This window comes from Periophthalmus magnuspinnatus, chromosome 7, assembly GCF_009829125.3.
Source record: "Periophthalmus magnuspinnatus isolate fPerMag1 chromosome 7, fPerMag1.2.pri, whole genome shotgun sequence".
NCBI lineage: Eukaryota > Metazoa > Chordata > Actinopteri > Gobiiformes > Gobiidae > Periophthalmus > Periophthalmus magnuspinnatus.
Window position 1 is genome coordinate 31,597,017 of NC_047132.1, and position 18,812 is coordinate 31,615,828.

General features: G+C 43.0%; 1 protein-coding gene and 1 long non-coding RNA gene across 3 annotated transcripts; one reads left to right on the forward strand and one right to left on the reverse strand.

Annotated features, from left to right (window-relative positions):
* Nucleotides 1–869: 869 nt before the first annotated feature.
* LOC129456384 (uncharacterized) lies at nt 870–5,346 on the forward strand. Its single transcript, XR_008648734.1, has 3 exons — nt 870–961; nt 1,124–1,255; nt 5,197–5,346. It is a non-coding gene; the product is annotated as an uncharacterized LOC129456384 (long non-coding RNA).
* Nucleotides 1,819–14,593, reverse strand: slc6a1a (solute carrier family 6 member 1a). Of its 2 annotated transcripts, none has more exons than XM_033969386.2 (15): nt 14,233–14,593; nt 13,095–13,466; nt 12,813–12,944; nt 12,551–12,651; nt 12,338–12,447; nt 12,068–12,200; nt 11,405–11,539; nt 11,229–11,332; nt 10,404–10,528; nt 9,831–9,943; nt 6,599–6,730; nt 6,399–6,501; nt 6,064–6,164; nt 5,187–5,354; nt 1,819–4,033 (listed from the first exon to the last, which is right to left on the reverse strand). In XM_033969386.2, exons 2-15 carry the CDS (start codon nt 13,324–13,326, stop codon nt 3,563–3,565), a joined length of 2,160 nt encoding a protein of 719 aa, XP_033825277.1. In that variant the 5' UTR covers nt 13,327–13,466; nt 14,233–14,593; the 3' UTR covers nt 1,819–3,562. The 2 variants fall into 2 exon arrangements, with proteins under 2 accessions (XP_033825277.1, XP_033825278.1); XM_033969387.2 differs by lacking the exon at nt 14,233–14,593 and adding an exon at nt 13,842–13,915 and having other exon boundaries at nt 1,859–4,033.
* Nucleotides 14,594–18,812: the final 4,219 nt, after the last annotated feature.

Here is an 18,812-nt window from a genome sequence, read left to right on the forward strand (position 1 = left end):
AAATCACACAGTTAGATATAGGGTGAGCAGACGTCCCTATTGACCCGGGACAGCCCCAGTTTTGAACACTGTGTCCTCTGTCCCACTAGATTTATCCAAAACCATTCATTTGTCCCAGTTTTAAAGAAGAAATGTCCCAGATGTCCCTATTTTTGACCAATTTGACCCTCTCCAACAGTAAAAACAGGCATACTTTATTATTTGTTTAGCCAAAATACAGAAAACACAAAATATGTACTCAACTGTACTGAAGTTGCTCAGATTATAAACTGACTCAGAGCAAGATGCGTGAATAAATCATGAATGAACCCAGTGCATAATAATATTCTTAATTACGCGCTGTTTTCACAATTTTATTATTATCAAACACCCCAACTCGGCTGTTTCCCAGTTTTTGGTTTTGAAAATCTGGTCACCTCAAGCTAGAATCATATTAAAGGAGAAAGTCATATTAGCAGGAGAAAAATAGTACCTCCCAAGGTTGTAGAAGACATACTGACTCGTTTTGAGAAGGATTGGTCAAATTAAAATGCAGATTAGTTATGTAGGACAAGGCAACTGAAAACGTAGGTCTTTTGGGGTCAGTAATGCGTTCATACCAGTGGAGTAATAGCCTATAATGTAATAAGAATTTCCATCCTGCTTATCAAACCAGCCTGGTTCCACACCTTGCTCCTAAAACGCAAAATCCTGCTGTTTATAGACATCCAATCCCAATAAAGCCATCCTATTACTGCCTACAATAAAACCAGTATTGCACTAAAATGGCAGTAAACAAGCCCATTATTTAGGCTCTTGAAACCGCTGACCTTAACCTGTGAATAATTGTGTTTCTGCCAGATTGCACCGGCTAATCAAGAGCTTCCTTCTCCTGTCCGCCCCTGCTCAAAATGATGATCTATGGCTGTGGTGGAGGCTACACATCAGCTTGCTCCATCGCGGTGGTGACTGGTTTTCACTGGTAATGATGCTAAATTGCACATGTGGGACTAAAGGGAGACGAGTGAAGCCATCCATCAGGGGCTAGTTTGTTCGAGCGGCCATTAGGGGCATTATTCAAAGCCTGGTAGTCGGCATCTCTAACCTCTTTCTCTTATTCTCTATCTCTCCCTTACAAACGCAGACACAGACAGAATTCGCCACGAGCTACAAGAGAGGACATCTCATTCTTTTATCCACGGCGAGTCATTGTGGTGGTGTCAGCTGGTGCCGTCTCTTTTATCACACACTGGAAGCTAATGGAAGCAAGGAGGAGGTGGGGGATAGAGTGCACGCACACGCACATTCACACACATATACACACAAACGCACACTGAGCTATAAGAGGTTGTGGAGATGGGGCGGGTGGGCACGCCAGGCCCCAGGGCAGGAGCTGTTTTGTGCTGTTTTTCTTGCTTGCCGTTGCCTCTGTATCAGCTTGGGTTTTTCTGACACTCTATAAAGCACAAGGAAGGGTTTTCAAACTGTTTTCTCCGCTCGCGTTTGATGTTTCTTTGCTATTCCCCAGTTGCGTTTTACCCCCGTGGTGGAATGTCATTGTCTACAAAATCACAGCTTTTGTTTAATTTGAAGCGTCCCACATGAGCTCGATAAAACTACATGTTCCTTTTCGCACGTTTTGAACATGGTAATCATCTACGGGTTATTATCTGCGCAGATTTAAACACAAGGATCTGAACAATAGCCAATTAATGCTACGGGATTCCGCTCGGAGCGCAGGATACTTGAGCTGACCCAATTTCTTAATAAGAGGGTTGTAGGCGAGGGGCTGCTGCTTAAAACACACATGCTATAAGCGACATATGCCAAACGTATATGGTATTTATAACTTCTATAACTCTTTATTTTTTCAGTCTTTTTCGATTTGTAACATAACAATCGTGCTTTATCATGACACCATTTAGATACATATCATGTTTATATTTTGTTTTACATTAGGCAGTGAGACAGTTAAAAATATACAAAACAATATTCTTTTACTAGACATCTATTTTTAATATAATCCTCAGCATCTTCATTGTCATCATCTTTCTCATATATTTCTGTAAGGTATGTGCTTTAGCTTCTGTGATCAAAATATTATTGCAGAAAACAGCAACTCCATTTTTTCAACATTTAGACAATAACTTCCATTGTAATACAGACATTCACAGTTACATGTTTTACACGGTACAGTTTTACAACAAATTTCCAGAGAAAACTGTGGCAGAGTAACTTTATACAAAATTCACAGGACATGAACTGTAGCCATTTCACATATTCGCTCAGTTGTTTTGCTTTTCAAAGTAAACATGTGCTGTTCATCCAGATGCCTCTCACAGTAGCTGCCATAGAAGCAAACTAACATTGTCCTTACACGCCATGGCAAAAGTCTGGGGAAATTAAAGCTTTGTGCTTTTCAATATTGAAGCAAAGACAACGGGAACAAAAAGAGAAACAGACCACTTGCTTACTGGCCTGCACACATACGCACATCTACATATGTATTGCTCAATACATATAGATCAAACTATGCTTGATCAGCACACATGGAGAAAGGAATGACTACAGAGACATAGAGTTGGTCCAGGCTTGTGCTAGCTTACAGAGCTGTGTTTTGTCTTTGTGCCCAGTCGTGTAAATAGACTATGGCTCGGACAGAATGGGTTTGTTGGCTTAAGGCCTTCTCTGTTCTTATTCTTTTGTGTTTGTCAGGAGATATTTCAGATATTTTTTACTGATGTTCCTGAGGAAAGCATGCAAAAAGTAAACAGGACTGACTGTCAGCATTAAGGGATAGACAATGTTTGTAAATCACTTTTCTAACCCTGTGCTTTGTGTACTTCTTTGTACCCTGTGCTTTGCCAACCCAACACTAAATGGCATAGTTTTTGCTTTTGTCTGCCTATTGATTTTGGTCCTCCTTCACAACACATATAGTATAAAACATCCTAAAAATAATTCTAAAAATGTTTCAATCACATAAAAGTATTTTTTCTCTTTTTTCCACTGTAAAAGGAAGGAAAAAATAACAGTCTCTCTCACACACATATCTCCAGGACTCGTAATCATGAACTTCTTATTGGCATTGTGCTTACTCTGAGCTTGTGCTCGCCTTGTGGCCTGTACCTCACAGAGTGCAACGCTAACACCAGAGACATCTGTGTGAGGCGTCGTAAACATCCACAAGAAAATCCATTGCACTCTTCAGTTTAGTTCACTACTTCATCTACTATATTCACACTGTATTTACTTGATTCATGAAGATATTCAACAAATCTCTAATCTATTTCTCTAGGTATTTTTTCTTCTTTTCTCACGGTAGTACACAGTATGTTTACATTTCAGATTGACGTTGTAGTCGTGAACACTAACAGTCTTTGATATTGTTTTCCAGAACGCAAGCCAACAATGAGACATCATTGACTTGGCTTTACAAATGCAGAAAATAAATTATAGATGTTTTTTGAAAATCTGTTTTGATCACATATTGCCCTCGGAGGTAGGTGAATCAATTGAAATCTTGGAAGTTCTTTGTAATGTTCTCTTTTATCTACATGCTCCATGAGGGTTTGCTCGTTGTCTACACGTTGGCCTCTGCATTGGTCAGGTTGGAGGTGGGGCTCATTGTGCTTGGAGGGTTCACCGCCTCCACTGGGCTCCCTACAGTGGGCACAGCGCTGGTCGGGCTACTTTTGGTGGTTGCGGTGACGCTAGCTGCACTGGCGCTAACAGTTGTGGTGATGACGGTGGTGGTGGTGGGGCTGGTTGCTGGGTTTGTCGGACTGGACACGGTGGGCGGGTTGGCGGGGGCGGGGGCCGCGCTGGCACTAGTCACCGGGTTGGGACTGGTTGCGGGCGGGTTGACCGGACTGGCTGCGTTCGGGGGCGCTTGGGTGGAGGGGCTGGCGGCGTTCGGGGGGGCCTGGGTGGAGGGGCTGGCTGCGTTGGTGGGACTCGATAGGTTTGCGGTGTTGGTCTCCACTTGCTGCTCCGGGCCGTTCTCCTGAGGCCTCCTGGTCACTGCGGGCGGCTGGAACATTATCCGAATACGCTGGAAACCACATACAGACAGGGGTTATGTAACAAGTACGCCTGAATCATTACACAATATATTGATATAGATAGAAAATATCTCATAAGGGTCACTGAATGTCAATGATATAATAGTCCTAAAATACGAGGATCCGATCTCTTATATAAAGACCAAACCATGGCACCGACAAACGCAATGGAGCTCCACAGTCAAAGCCAGCCAGGGTTCCACAATACATTTCTCATTCATTTTTCCCTTAGAACGCATGGGTCAAACTCAAGGCCCGTGGGCTAATTGTGGCCCTCCACATCATTTTATGTGGCCCTCGACAGGGTAAATTAAAAGGTCTGATGGTCTTAAAATGTCATTTTATCAGGAGATACGCAGTTACACAGACATATTTTTACATCTAGGCAAATACATATGTAATATTTGTAACTTGAATAAGAAATAAATATAGAAACAGTTAATTAACTAGTAGTAGTTAACTACTTAAAAAGTAGTTACATTTATTTTACATCTGGCCCTCTGACGGCAGCCATTTTGCTGATGTGGCCCTTGGCGAAAATGTGTTTGACACCTCTGACTTAGATGAAGAGTTTTAAAGTACAAAAGTGGCTAACCAGCGATGTGGTGATTACTGTCCGGGCCCGTCAACAGAAATTTGGGGGCCCAGGGCAAGATGCCTCACACGGGCCCCCCTCTGACATAAATGATTAGGAAAAGGGTCCAATTCTGGGCCCGTAAGACTCTGGGGCCCGGGATTACAGACCCCTAGCTAATGTCCATCACACTGTTGTTTTCAGATCAAAAGAGAATTTAAAACTTAAAATTTGGCAAAATTTCTAAAGTTTCAAACAGATTTTCAATTAATTATAGGTATTGTGTTGTTTAATTAGCACTGATTAACCGCCAGCTAATTTTTAAACTTCTAAAATAATTTCCTTTTGAAACTCTATGGGAAAAAAAACAAAACATGTACTACTGGAACCTCAAAGTGGGCGGTCACTGTGGAGAACCATGGTTAGCAAGGATAGCGTTAGCAGCAAGAACCCCAACAGTTTGCATGTGGTTTGACGTTACATCAGAGCAAAAACATGATTCATCAATACTAAATGCTAAAGTCAATATTGTAGTTACTGACACAGGCCTAACACATGTGCGCTCTCACCTCTTTGTAGGTCCCCTTGAGGCCCATATACATATAGATCATGTATCCTGGGATGAGGACCATGGAGGACAACGCCATGAGCCAGCCCACGCCCTGACCCCAGCCCGGAAACACGTAGTCTCCCATCGTGAGAGGAACCATTTGAACGGCACTGAACAAGAACACCCCCTGTGGACGACAAAAGACACTTATACATCCAGACACTTCAGACTCCAGGCCCCTCAGTGTCATCGCAACACGGCCGCGGGCAGGTAATACCACAGACTGTATATATAAACGGACATAGCTAACCTGCTAGCCGCCGCGTTTCAAATAGGACGTGAGCATGGGCACGCTTTCGGCTCCATTGACTCTGGCTCCAATTAACTTTCTATTGAAAAGCTGTCACCCCTTCTCTCTCTGCAACTGCTGTCATCATTAAAACGTTCGTGTTAACCCGCTCTACAAGATCCTGGTGTTTTTATTTCGCTATTGCGCCCGTAAACCAAGATATAAACATTAATAACAGACAAGTCAGGGCGCCTTCTGTTAGCATTAGCAGCAGGTTTGATTGACAGCGTTGCTAAGCTCCTGCTCCCTGCTAAACCAGCTGTTTTTGCCGAAAGGGGCGTTACCTTCAACAACCTCGCTCCTGATTGGCTCTTTGGTTGCTATGATACTCGCGGTTAGAGTTCCTAGCATGCAACTCTGCTCCAAATTCACCGCTATAACTGCTCTAGCCTCGATTAGCATCATTTGACTGAAGCTGAACACTGCGAGTGACGTCATACTCACTTAGTTCACTTTTTTTTACAGTCTATGGGTAATACGGACTCTGTTTATTGTATATTTTTATTTTATTTTCTGACTAGATGTGATGTTAGTTACAAAAACTCACAGCAACGATGAGAGGCGTGAACACAACCCAGCACAGCTTCCACCATAGACAGGGCCTGTAGCCAATCATTTCCTGGATGTTGTCATAGAACTTGTTCACACCTGCGAGAAATGATTCAAAATTCAGATTCAATTTATTTCAATTTGCTGCCGGCCTGGCACGCACGATGATGATGATGAGGAGGGTGAAGTGGAACACGCGAGGGCTCAGCGACCTTGAGGCTGCGGCTACAAAAAAAGGGCTGCGTTTCGTAAGCAATAGATTTAAAACGGCATCGGATAAAAAAAAAAAATGGGTTTGTTTAAACATTTAACGGAACAAATGATGATACACACCGTAGCACCAGGATATGGAGATGCATTCAAAGAAGACCAAGAACAGCAGACACATTCCACTGGCAGAGTAGTAGTCAAACAGTTTGAACACATAGATCCCACCCTGGTTACATAAAAATGGATAACGTTGTAAAAAATATGGGACATTGCTAACATGGGGAATAAAAGAGTTAGCGTCTTGGAACTGTCAGCGTCTTTACCTGCGTGATGTTTGAGAGTCCGATCACATACGACACGACGCAGACAGCCGCAATGAATATCTCTCGCCTGCCCCTAAGAACTCTGGGAAATTCATCCACCAGAGCAGTGATGAAGCCTTCAACGGTGCAGAACTGAGGAGAGCACAGAGACTTACATTGTGAACGTTTACACCGATACTTTTTCACTGCAAGAGAAAAACGATCAGGCTGTTTATGTTTGAATGTAGGTTGGATAGGTGTGAATGTGCTATAGCAGTTTGCGTCCCAAGTGTGGAGGTAAAAGAGGAGTTATTATGTTAAATAAAAAGGTTTACAATGAAGTATTATCGCAATGTTAATGTTATTTAGTTCATTTCAAATGGGTTGCGCCAATATTGTGTTTTGGGGACCGGTTTCCAGGACGTCATTGTGAATAAAAACCTGGGAACGTCAACGGGACAGAGGACAACGGACATCCAAACATTGTCGCTGGATTAAGGAGCAAATCGAAATACAGGGACAATAAACCGGGACCAAGGGGCGTTTTTACTGTCACACACCTGCAATACTGTCCTGAACAAGTCGGACTGCAGATGGCGCTGTCGTCCTGCCTCCAGCGGTAGAAAGGCAGCGCCAAAACCTGTTTAAATCGTTGGACTGGACAGGTCACAGCGACATCACGTGACCACTCTGAGGCGCTAGTGAGCAGGCCAAACAAACTAAACCTTGGTCTGGAAAAAGACTAAACATATAGATAAATACGAACTTGTCATGATGATCACTACATCAGATCACTACATCAGCTCATCGTTCAGGATTCACTTTTTGTTCGCACTACGTGAAAAAGCTGGGTTATTTTTAGTCTGTATCATAAGATTTAAGCAAAAGTTTGGATTAATCACTTCTAAGCGTCATTACAGACACAAACTAATGTCTAAAGTGTTTCATTCTGCTGTTTATTTATTGCAGCTCAGGATTTTTAACAATATTGTACCACAATTTAGTAGTTTTTGTGATTTAAATCTGCTCTTGTGGCATAAATTAGTTAAAATATGATTGTTTATTGTCTATATTTGCTTCATTGATAGATCAAACTTCAAAATGTATTATCGTAATGCGCATATCAATTTTATAAACGTGTCTTAAACAGTTGTCAGACGTTTCCTCGCTGATACACCACCAGGACCTGCATTTGCCAAGTGAAACCTGTATGTTTTTCTGTTTTTTTGCCTTTCGTAAAAGCCATTGTAGGGATAGACAATGCAAATTAGCCTTGGTCATAAATAATGGTAATAAATAAACAAATAAATGCAGATATTACTGTGCATATCAGATTTTTTTTTTTAAATAAGCAACGGTTAATCATCATTTATCGTAACGTTAAAACTTAAGGGTATTTGACCATTTTTAGATTTTCCAAAGAGCAGACGTACGTAATCCTATAATATTATGCACATTATAATCAGAAAAGCAGAAAGCTGTTGTTTGTTGACACGTCCTCGATCTCTCTCTCTCTTTATCTGCTGTATGGTGCAAGACAATATTAAGTAATCATGTTTATGTGCTCATTTAGTCTGGGAATTAATTCACTGATTGAATTATGGGAAGTCTGTGGCCGATGGCTAGTGTTTCTTAAAGGGCCTATTACCAAATGATAGATCGGGTTGAGACTATTTTCTTTTAATAGATGTCTCCTAGTTCTGCACATTACGCAGTGTTGTTTTTGTAATATCGGCAAACACATAAGACACTAAAAATTCTACAAAAACAAATGGTAAATGTAAAAAACTCAGTATTTAGACTCATTATTTTGGTTTTGTGTTTTTCAGTTTGCTCTGTTGTCTCGTCGTTTCGCTCTGTGGCCTTATCTGACCCCTTTCCCTTTACGTAACATAAAGACACAAGATGGAGAGAATTGCAGAACATTTTAAAAGTCCAAAGAGTGGTTTGTGTTTTGTTATTTTAGCCGAAGAGCTAAAGACAAAACTTGTATCTGGCTGTAGAGATGGGACGATAAACAGTAATATCGTTTATAGTGATAAAAAAGGAAAAAGGTAGACAAGAATCATTTGTGGGACTTTTTTTTTTATAATTGTGAGAATCGCCAAAAAAGATAATCCCTGTTATATCACCAGAATGTGCAGAACAACCCTTCTTCTCCCTGGTGATCTCGCGTAGATCACTGTTGTTTTCATTTATAACAAAGTACGATGTTATAACAGTGGTTTAAATATGGAACGTTTCATACTATTCATTCATTAATTTTCTTCCGCCTGTTTGGGGCCGGGTCGCGGGGACAGCAGTCTAAGCAAGGACTCCTAGACTTCCTTCACCCCAGACACATCCTCCAGGTCCTTCAGTGGGACCCCAAGGCGCTCCCAGGCCAGCCGAGAGACATAGTCCCTCTGGCGTGTCCTGGGTCTTCCCCGGGGGCTCCTCCTGGTGGGATATGCCTCCCTAGGAAGCGTTCATGAGGCATCCTGAGCAGATGCCCGAGCCACCTGCTTCTCTCGACGTGGAGGAGCAGCGGCTCTACTCCAAGCTCCTCCTGTGTGACTGAGCTTCTCACCCTATCTCTAAGGGTGCGCACGGCCACTCTGCGGAGGAAACCCATTTCGGCCGCTTGTATCCGCGATCTTGTCCTTTCGGTCATTACCCAGAGCTCATGACCGTAGGTGAGGGCAGGAACGTAGACTGACCAGTAAATCGAGAGCTTTGCCTTTCGACTCAAACTCCTTATTGATCACAACAGACCAATACAGCGACCACATCACTGCAGACGCTGCACCGATCCAGCTGTTAATCTCACGCTCCATCCTTCCCTCACTCGTGAACAAGACCCCGAGATACTTGATACTTTAATAATATTAAAATTATAATTATTCATATCCAGAACATTTTAAGCAGATTTCAAATTCAATAATTATCATGATCAAGTAGTTCAGTTGGTAGTGTGTTTGTCCACTGATCTGAAGGTTGGTGGTTCGAATCCCGCTCTGAACATAAAAACGGGTTGCAGCGCGATTCCAGCTCCCACAGATGAATGCTGTCATTGTGTCCTTGTGCAAGACACTTAACCCATCTCGCCCCCAGTGTCTGTGAATGTGTGTGTGAATGTGAGTGTTTCTTGATGTAAAGTGCTTTGAGTGACTCGAAGGTGGAAAAGCGCTGTATCTGAATTTGACCATTTACCGTAATCATTCATTATTCTGGCCATGATAATCGTGACATTTCCTAATCTTCCTGTGCCTACCTGGCTGTCAATCCCCAGCATGAGCAGCATGGAGAAGAACAGGATGGCCCAGAGCGGAGACACGGGCAGCTGGGTGACCGCCTCGGGGTACGCCAAGAACGCCAAACCAGGACCTGAACACAGGACGTAGTCTCAAGAGCTCGGTCTCATTCAGGCTCACTCGTTTTGTTTTGAACGCATTAAATAGTACTTTATAAACAGTGTTGGGAAGTAACTGAACACATGCACATGGAAATACATATTCAGAATGCTAAATGTGAGTAACTGTGCACAGATAGATACAGATACTTTTTCATTTGGTGGTTTTCAGAAGGCAAAAGATTATATTGCAGTACTTGATCGCACAGTTTAGGCTTCAAACTGCTCATAATTAGTGAAAACATAGAAAACACAGCTCTTGTAGTAAAGCAGGTGAGAAGAACAAATGGAGAAACAAACATTAAGCTGTTTTTAACCCTATGTTGCGTCTTTACACTATAATTTAAATACAATCGATGTAAAAGTACTGCAGGTAATACATTTTCAAAGCATTCTTCCCATCACTGATTATAAATATCATATCGGCTGTTTTACCTGATGCTGCTACATCTGCAATGGGTCTCTTTGTCACATGAGCCATGAAACCAACAATGGAGAAGATGACAAAGCCAGCGAACATGCTGGTACACGAGTTGATACAGCACACAATGATAGAGTCTCTGGAGACAGGAGATATCACAATGTGTTGTTAGATTTTTCCACTATGCTGAGTTTGCCCAAAACAGTACAGTCTGTAATCTCTGTAGAGCGATGAGCTGTCAGTACAAACTTTACCATCCTGCCTCACTTTGGTCCATATTTTGTGTTACATTTTCTACGTGGTTTTATAAATACAGTCTGTCTAATCCTGCAAATGTCCATTTATGATCCATAGTAAAAGAAACGTTTTGGATAAACAGCGAAACGTCCAGTGACAGATTTGAATTTTTCTTCTTCTATAAATACACGCAGTACAGTTGACTATATTCATGTAAGTTACAAGTTGGTCCTTTAATTTCAGCATTAACTCAGTTTTATGTGACCTAGAACCATAGACTGTTTATATATATTATTTTATAGAGTCTATGCATAGAAACATGAGGCTATAGAATAAAACTCATGCAGTGTGTTCTGTTCCCCGCTAAAGCCACACAGCCGTAGAATTAAACCTGTTTTTCCATGGACTGATAGTGTATATTCTATTATATTCATGCCAGTGACATTAATGGGGACTGTTACTCAATGCCCTTGAACATGAGCCTGTAAAAGGAAACATAATGAGCTCTAATGGACCAGTTTAATTACTGACAATCTGAACTAGGAGCTCAGAGACTGATTTTTCTAATTTTGCACAAACACATCATCACATCTGGATCTTACCTGTAAACATTGTTGTTGAAAGGGTTATAGCTGCCCAGAGCTATAAGTGAGCCCAGGCCTAGACCGTAAGAGAAAAAGATTTGTGTGGCTGCATCCAGCCAGACCTGTAACACAAACACTGCTGTTAATGCACTGAATGAGGCCCAACGCTGTGAAGAGATCAGCTTTTATCAAACCTCGGATTCTTTGAGTTTCTCAAAGTCAGGGGTCACATAGAACTTAATTCCGTCAAAAGCTCCTGGCAGGGTGACCCCACGACAGAAGAGAATGAACAGCATGAAGTAAGGATATGTAGCAGAGAAGTACACAACCTACAACACAAACACGGTCAGAGATGGACTCTGTGGGTTTAGAACGAAATATTCAAAATGAAAATGGTTCTTTCATAAATGCAAATAAAGCGGGTTAACTGAAGCTTTTTTAAATCAAGTTTCCATAATATGTGCACTCTGATGAGAAAATCCATGCAGTTTGTGAGTAAATGTGTAGGGTTATTGTTTTTGGGACCAGTCCAAATAGAATTTGCCATGACGATGTGTCGGGCTAAAGAAATGCTGCACCACAGGGGAGGTGAAGTGCTTCATGTGAGATAGTGCACAACATGAGAATAGAGTTTAAGGCTGCTTGTTGCTCCTCTTAAACCTCACACAACTTGTGCCAGGAGCCACCACAGGCAGAACAGATCAGAGAACATCAGAGTGTGATGGCTTGTCTTATAAATCAATCTGGACAATGCTAGCTGTGGTCTGAATGATTGATGAGAGTGATATTACACTGCTAAATATTTGATTTCTCACAAACCTCATTGGGAGCTGCCTTTGGGCACCCAAAAGTCTTACCTTCCCTGTCCAGCTAACCCCTTTCCAGATACAGAAGTACACAAGGACCCAAGCAATGGCCAGTGTTATTGCCAGTGGCACTCGGATCTGGCCTGGTTTTTCCAAGCCATCGGTCATTTCGTGCATGTTGCGCCTAAGAGTCAGAGTGAGCAACAATAAGACTATTATCCACTCACGGACATGGGCATGCAGCAGAGGAGTCTTTATGCATCAGTGTAGGATCGCATGCAAGATGCTTTAAAGCAATGCAACAAAATGGTGATCTCTTACTCCCAGAACTCCAGCACAGCACTGGTCAGGTTGGTGGTGTCTGCAATGCTGTAGTTTGTGTAACATTTTTCTGTGTTCCATACGTTGTTACATGAGCTCCAGGGAAGGTCCTGTAAAACACATTGGCGTGTGTCACGGCTGTAGCAGCAGCATGGCCTGATATTACAACCTTGGCCCTGTGGCCATTGCAGTTTATGTAGCATGAATACTCACAGTGGTAAAGGAGTTGTACAGGTAGTAAATGGCCCAGGCAATGATTACAATGTAGTAAATATTGAGCCAGAAGGACAAGACAGCAGCTGCAAGGCCCACACCTATCACACAGAAATACATTTTATGTACCGTAGTAAAACTCCACACGTGTCCTCTATAAATACAAATAGTCTCCCCCATGAACACTGTCACTGTCGTCTTTTACACTAACAGCCATGGAAATAATAATACAGCATCACACTAACATCCATAGAAGCAGTACCTTTGAACATAGGCGCCAGTTTCCACACACCCAGCCCTCCAATGGAGGTGTATTGACCAAGTGAGCATTCCAGCAGAAACAAGGGCATTCCAGCAAATATGAGAGTCAGGAAATATGGGATCAAGAAGGCTCCTGGATGGACACAAGTAAAGTGTGATTTAGGCTGGAGCTGTTCAGTGCAGCACACACTCTGTGTGAAAATAAAACGCTGCTCATCCTAAAACACTCTAGATAAATATAATGTCATGTAAATCATCTCTGAGGGACAAATAAACTGTTTACCTCCACCGTTTTTTCCACAGAGATATGGAAATCTCCACACGTTGCCCAGTCCAATTGCGTAACCCACACACGACAGGAGGAAGTCAAATTTTCCCCCCCATGTCTCTCTGTCAGGCACCTCCTTTTTCTTCTCGGCCCCTTTCACGTCCAGAGTCTTGGGTTTGTCGTTATTTGTCGCCACCTCGTTGAGCTCTGTCACCTGTCCATCCGCTTTGGTGCCGTTCGTCGCCATGTCTCTGGGTTTGGCAAAGGTCCTGGCAGTGGGACGTGAGGCTTCAGCACCTGTCCACGTAGACAGCAGCTTCGCGGTGTTTTTAGACCTAACCTTTGGGACTGTTGGATGGAAGCCTGGCTCAGTCAGATGCCCTCAACCTGAAAGCGTTAATAAAACATGATTCTACTGTCATGTGCGTAAAAGTGAGCACATTTGAAATCAGCAAATCAATGCAATCAAAATAACCGCGTCTCCAGGCAACATTTTCATTCATCTCAGACTCAAACATCAAAAAACATCGATGGCAAAGTCATCCTGGACTTGCTCCCACAACTAAGAGCGACAGATTGCGCGTAATTAACAGCAGTGAAAACAGATCAGCATAAACATGGACACAGAGCAAACCTTTGAAAAATATAAATAAGAAAATAAACTTTGAGACACACAACAACACAGCAGATACAGAACATACAAGACTGACGAGTGTGCAGCGGCTCGGAGGGAAAAGCACAACGAATTGGACCAATTACCACCTGCAGATTCTTGTAACACTTAGACACATGCAGAAATCCAAACATGAGGTCTCAGAGGTAATGTCAGAACACCGAACGCACCACGGAGACAAAGGCTGTCCAAATGCATAAAAGCCCAAATGCGTAAAAGCTTGTATTGTCCAAATTCATTGGCAACCAGCGCGCGCCACGTCCGCACCGTGGATCAGACGGAGAACAGCAATCAATCCTGCGTTTAATTGGCTGTGGCGTGTAGGTACGTGGCACTACATTACATCCATCACACACAGCGCACCTGAGCAGAGCCTGTGGTCTGTAATCTCTGCTAAAATACATCCCTGCGTTATGAAAATGCACGTTTTGAAACACAAGCAATTTGGAAATGAGACGTGATTAAACTGGTTTGACTCACATTCAGTGGTTGATCCGCGTTAGAAATGCACCTCCTGCTACAAAAGCCGAACGAGGTATCCGTAGATCCCTCCCGTGGGTGAAGAAGTTGTAAACTCCCGATTTGTCTTGGAACATAAAGAGATATTACTTCCATTAAAAGCCTTAAAGTGACCATGCATCAACCGCGTCAACACTTGGAGCTTTTTTAGGGCTTGTTCCTTTGGCCAGGAGCTGTCCAGCGGGAAACAGTGCTGAAAAAGACCAGGGATGAGGAAGAGGAGGAGGGAGGAACGAGCAGAAGAAGTAGAAATGATGAAGAACGAGAAGAGGAGGAGGAGGAGGATGGATTCAGCGCGGGCAGCAGCAGCCGCTTCTCCTCGCGCGACTGTCTAACATCAACAAGCAGAGACTCAACTACCATCTACAGCCTCAATGTCATCTCAAAGTCGCCCTCCCTTTCCTCCTCTCCACCTCCTCCTCTTCTTCTGCCTAACTCCATAGGCTGCTCTCCCTCGTTTGTCACCATTCACATTTCCATTTCATTTCAAAAAAAAGCCTCGTTTCTCCACACATTTAACGCACAGGGCATTTAAAACAAGCCACTAATTTGCAATGGATTTACTAAGTTTGTCTCACTCAACACTGTGGATCAATGAGCTGCGTAAAAAAAAAAATAAAAAAAAATGTAGCAGCCCCATCCTAACCCAGCCTCCCCCCTGAATGTGTAATGCAAACATATGGCAGGTAAGCATCATTATATCCCTGATGGATTTGAAGGTGAGGCCACATGGTCTCGTGTCTGTGCGCCAAACGGGCACATTGTGATGAAGGGAGGGACTGGACGCGCTTGTCTTAAGTCCTGGCTGTCACCCTCCGCTTGGATTGTCGTCTTCACGTGGTGGAGAACAATAACACGGGTATCTGCAACGCTAAAAGGATCCACACAAAAAAAAACACGGATTATTTTTGGAGCAGCTCAGCCAAACAGAAAGTAACTCAACTTTTTTTGGGGAGGGGGAAGAAGTTTGGAGGTGAGTTTAATGTGCGCGCTTTGAACGTGCCACTTGTTTGATTTTGACCATTTGGATACGTGTTTCCTTCATGTTCTTTTCTTGACATGTAACCTCCTGCTTTCATGTTCACGCTGACACTTTTTCCAAACCTTTGCACGCGTTTTTTTCTGGTGAGGCGCGTTCAGTTTTGGCGTTAACCTCATGCGTAAAACCCTGGTGCCAACTGCGGCTTCGGTTTAGCGATACAACTGAGCGGTGTGAATGTTTCCTCTTCCCCCAGACGTACAAGCTGGGAGGGCACCAGATGGCGAGCCAATGAGGGGTGAACTAACCTATTAACTGATACCACTTGAAATGCTGCGTTCTAAAAAGTCCCATCTGGGTTGGCATCCCCGCGGTCAGAGCAGTGTGTGAAACATGACACATATGTACACACCTGCTGATGTCCAATGGGCTGGTGCCACGCGCGCCCCCGCCACCTGACCCCCACCATCACCCGCAGCCCTTTGATCCAGCTCAGCGCCTTTTTTTCAGCTGCGCAAAGCCTCTGTTCCTGTGCGCTCTTTCTTCCAAGCGCGCCGATGCCCCTTTACGCGTCTGCTCCATTAGGCCGGAATTACTTGTCCCTTCCTGTAATGGCTTTTAGATTATGTGAGCGAGATTGAGGCTGAGGTCAACCCCTCTTTGCTGGCCCACTGGGTGTAACATCATCATAATGTGGGGAGGAATGTAAAAGGAATGGCATCTGAGGCATTTTTGGGGAGACTCTGGGTAAACAATGCAGCTCATTCAGTGCGTTTATTCCACAGATAAAGCCTCCTTCTGTGTCTTTATGTCAGTTTTCTCCAAGGACACGCTCATTTATCATGTTAGCGTTTATATTCGTGCTCTAACCTTAGACTTAGACGTGTGTTTTTGTCATTCTGATACAACAAGTGCATGAAATTGTGTTATATTTGCGCTGTACCCTGAATTCCAAACACATCAGCCTCACGATGTCGATAAAATATAAAGTGATTTCAGTGTTTTGGCTTAAAAGACAGTAAAGAATGCTGGTTTAGGTGGATTTATTGTGTTAATAATAGCATTTACTTAACATAAGATTGTCAAAATGTCCTTTCTGTGACTGTATTATCCTTATGTTGTGTTTTATCTTCTCTTATCTTTCATTAAAGTCCACATTCCGGGCGTCGTTTCCCTCCTGTGCCTGTTCTGTGTCTCTCTCTTCCTCGTCGCTCTTTGCATTGATTGCTCTACCTGCTTCATAATCGTGCTGGAGTTCCTGGAGCTGTATTGCATTTCTCTCTCGCTCTCTTGATTCCCAGCTCCTGTGTCTGCTGCAGAGTCCACAGACCAAAGTGATTAGCATGATGATTAGTTGTTAGCATGCTAATCAGAAGCGATTCACATATTTTATTCATATTGTCACCGGCTTGTTTTTCCTCTCTGCTTTAGCTGAGTACATGCCCCACTTTTATTGTACGATTGCAGACACAGTGATCTACCTTTTGCATAACCCTATTTGTGTAAAAACGGTGTACTTTCTGCATTCTACCTTGTCTGCTCTGACAGTTCTACCTCTCATAGCTCCAACCCACACTCAAATGGAATTATCAAACCTAATAATTGTGCAAATATCCGTGTCAGGTCTGTGGGTCTTTTCGTTCCTCTGTCGTGAGGTTTGGCTCCTGTTCGAGCTGACTCCACTTCCAGGATACGTGTGTTAGTTTGTCTGCTGTGTAGCGTAGCATTTGTTTAGCTTTGACCTAAATGGCTGTGAAGTGAGTGCCTCAGCAGCTCTGTCTCGCCTCGGCCGCACTCGTCTTCTCTCTGTGTTCATCCTTTTCTCTTTTACTATATCTCATGAAGACACGCGCTTTACAAATAAGTCCAACCAGCTGAGGACAGTACACTGCAGCGTTCCCCTGAGCTGAGCAAGTGGAATCAATGAGGCTTTTCAAACCGGCTTCATTATGATTCTCTCACTAAATGCTCTTTCAACCTTTTGTCTAACATTTTATTGATCTCCAAAGTTGTTTTGATGTGTTAACTGGATCCTGTTGTGTTTGCATTATTGTGTCATTTATCTCTGATGTAAAAGCTCTGCTCCTCCAGTGTTACATTTAGAGACAGTGTGAGGTTTTAGCCGCAGCCGCCCTGGGACAGCGGCTCTGTTGACACTGGCTGCACACTGTGTAGATTTAGTAAACATATGACCTCCATGATAACCAGTATGGGGGCACTAAATCGCTTCAAATTTTGTACATGTGTTGCTAGGCAACAGCATAATCGCTCTCTGACTCTCCATCCTTACATGGCTCTCTGTTGGGACTGCCGTGCTGCTATCACTGAAAATGGTTAATTAACTTTTACAAAAAGTCCATTAATGGAACAGATTAGGCTTCTGAGGGTTAAAGCACATCGAGGCTGCCCGGAAATATACGCCAACGTGTACTTATGTCAAAGAGTCTCATAAGTGGAGTACGCTACAGAGTACACATGCACCCACACTCTATACTCTACAGAGTACACATGCACCCACACTCTATACTCTACAGAGTACACATGCACCCACACTCTATACTCTACAGAGTACACATGCACCTGCACTATACGCTACAGAGTACACATGCACCTACACTCTGTACTCTACAGAGTACACATCTATCTATAGCAGTACTGCAGTAATAGCAGTGAAAGGTTTTATGGAGTGCTGTGTTCACTTCATTTACACAGATAATGTTCTGAGATTGATTCATTAAACTCCATAAGTTTAATATAAAACATGAGAAATGTCACTGTGTCTAAACTGTGGCTTCAACATGAAGTGAACAGAACAAAACGACTGAATGAAGAAAACAACAACAACAACAACAACAGTGTCACAGATTAATGGTAAAACTGCCCTTTTGTTTTGTTCAATGGAACAAATCATCTTCAGCACAAACACTGTCTGTAATTTGTACTGAAGCATTTCCCTTTGCATCTTTTCATTTCATTTTAAATTTCAATCATTTTCCGGCAAATTTTATGAACCATTTTAAACTAAACCGCTGTGTGTTTTTACGTGCAGTGAAATACAGTGTGATGGAAGGAAGCCGAGCAGATAATAGAGCTTTGTATCATTAAACTTGAAAAATGGACGACACGATGGTTTTGGTGTCAGAGCCAGAAACATGGAGCTGTTTAAATTCATGCTCCGACTGACGCCTGCAGTCCTTTCTCACCACGCGGCCCCGGCTAATCCCCTCCATTCAACCACATCGCTATGGAAACCGACTCAAGTCTCACCTTCACCCAAGTTGTGCCATGCAGCCACATCTGCCTGTGACATGGAGGAGGCTGTGCTCTCTGCGTGCCACTGTGGTCGGGCTATTAGCTGAAACCAATACTTAGTTATGTTATAAATACTAACAAAATGTATTTCTTAGTTAGATGTGTGTATAAACTATAGACTGTGTAAAGAAGTGGACTAAGTGAATGTGACATCGCCCGCAGCGTTTAGCTTCAGTCAAATCAAGCTCGTCAAGGTTAGTGGCTAATTTGGAGCCGAGTAGCATCAACGCGGGTATCATAGCAACCAAAG

What these genes read in the sequence shown, in the direction of transcription:
- slc6a1a (XM_033969386.2), bottom strand. Translation starts at nt 13,326, where the DNA reads ATGGCGACGAACGGCACCAAAGCGGATGGACAGGTGACAGAGCTCAAC. An exon ending in GCTGTGCTGGAGTTCTGGGA is followed by an intron (nt 12,201 to 12,337) that starts GTAAGAGATCAC and finishes TCTGACTCTTAG; the next exon opens with GCGCAACATGCACGAAATGA. An exon ending in TCAAGGGGACCTACAAAGAG is followed by an intron (nt 4,034 to 5,186) that starts GTGAGAGCGCAC and finishes TGTGGTTTCCAG; the next exon opens with CGTATTCGGATAATGTTCCA.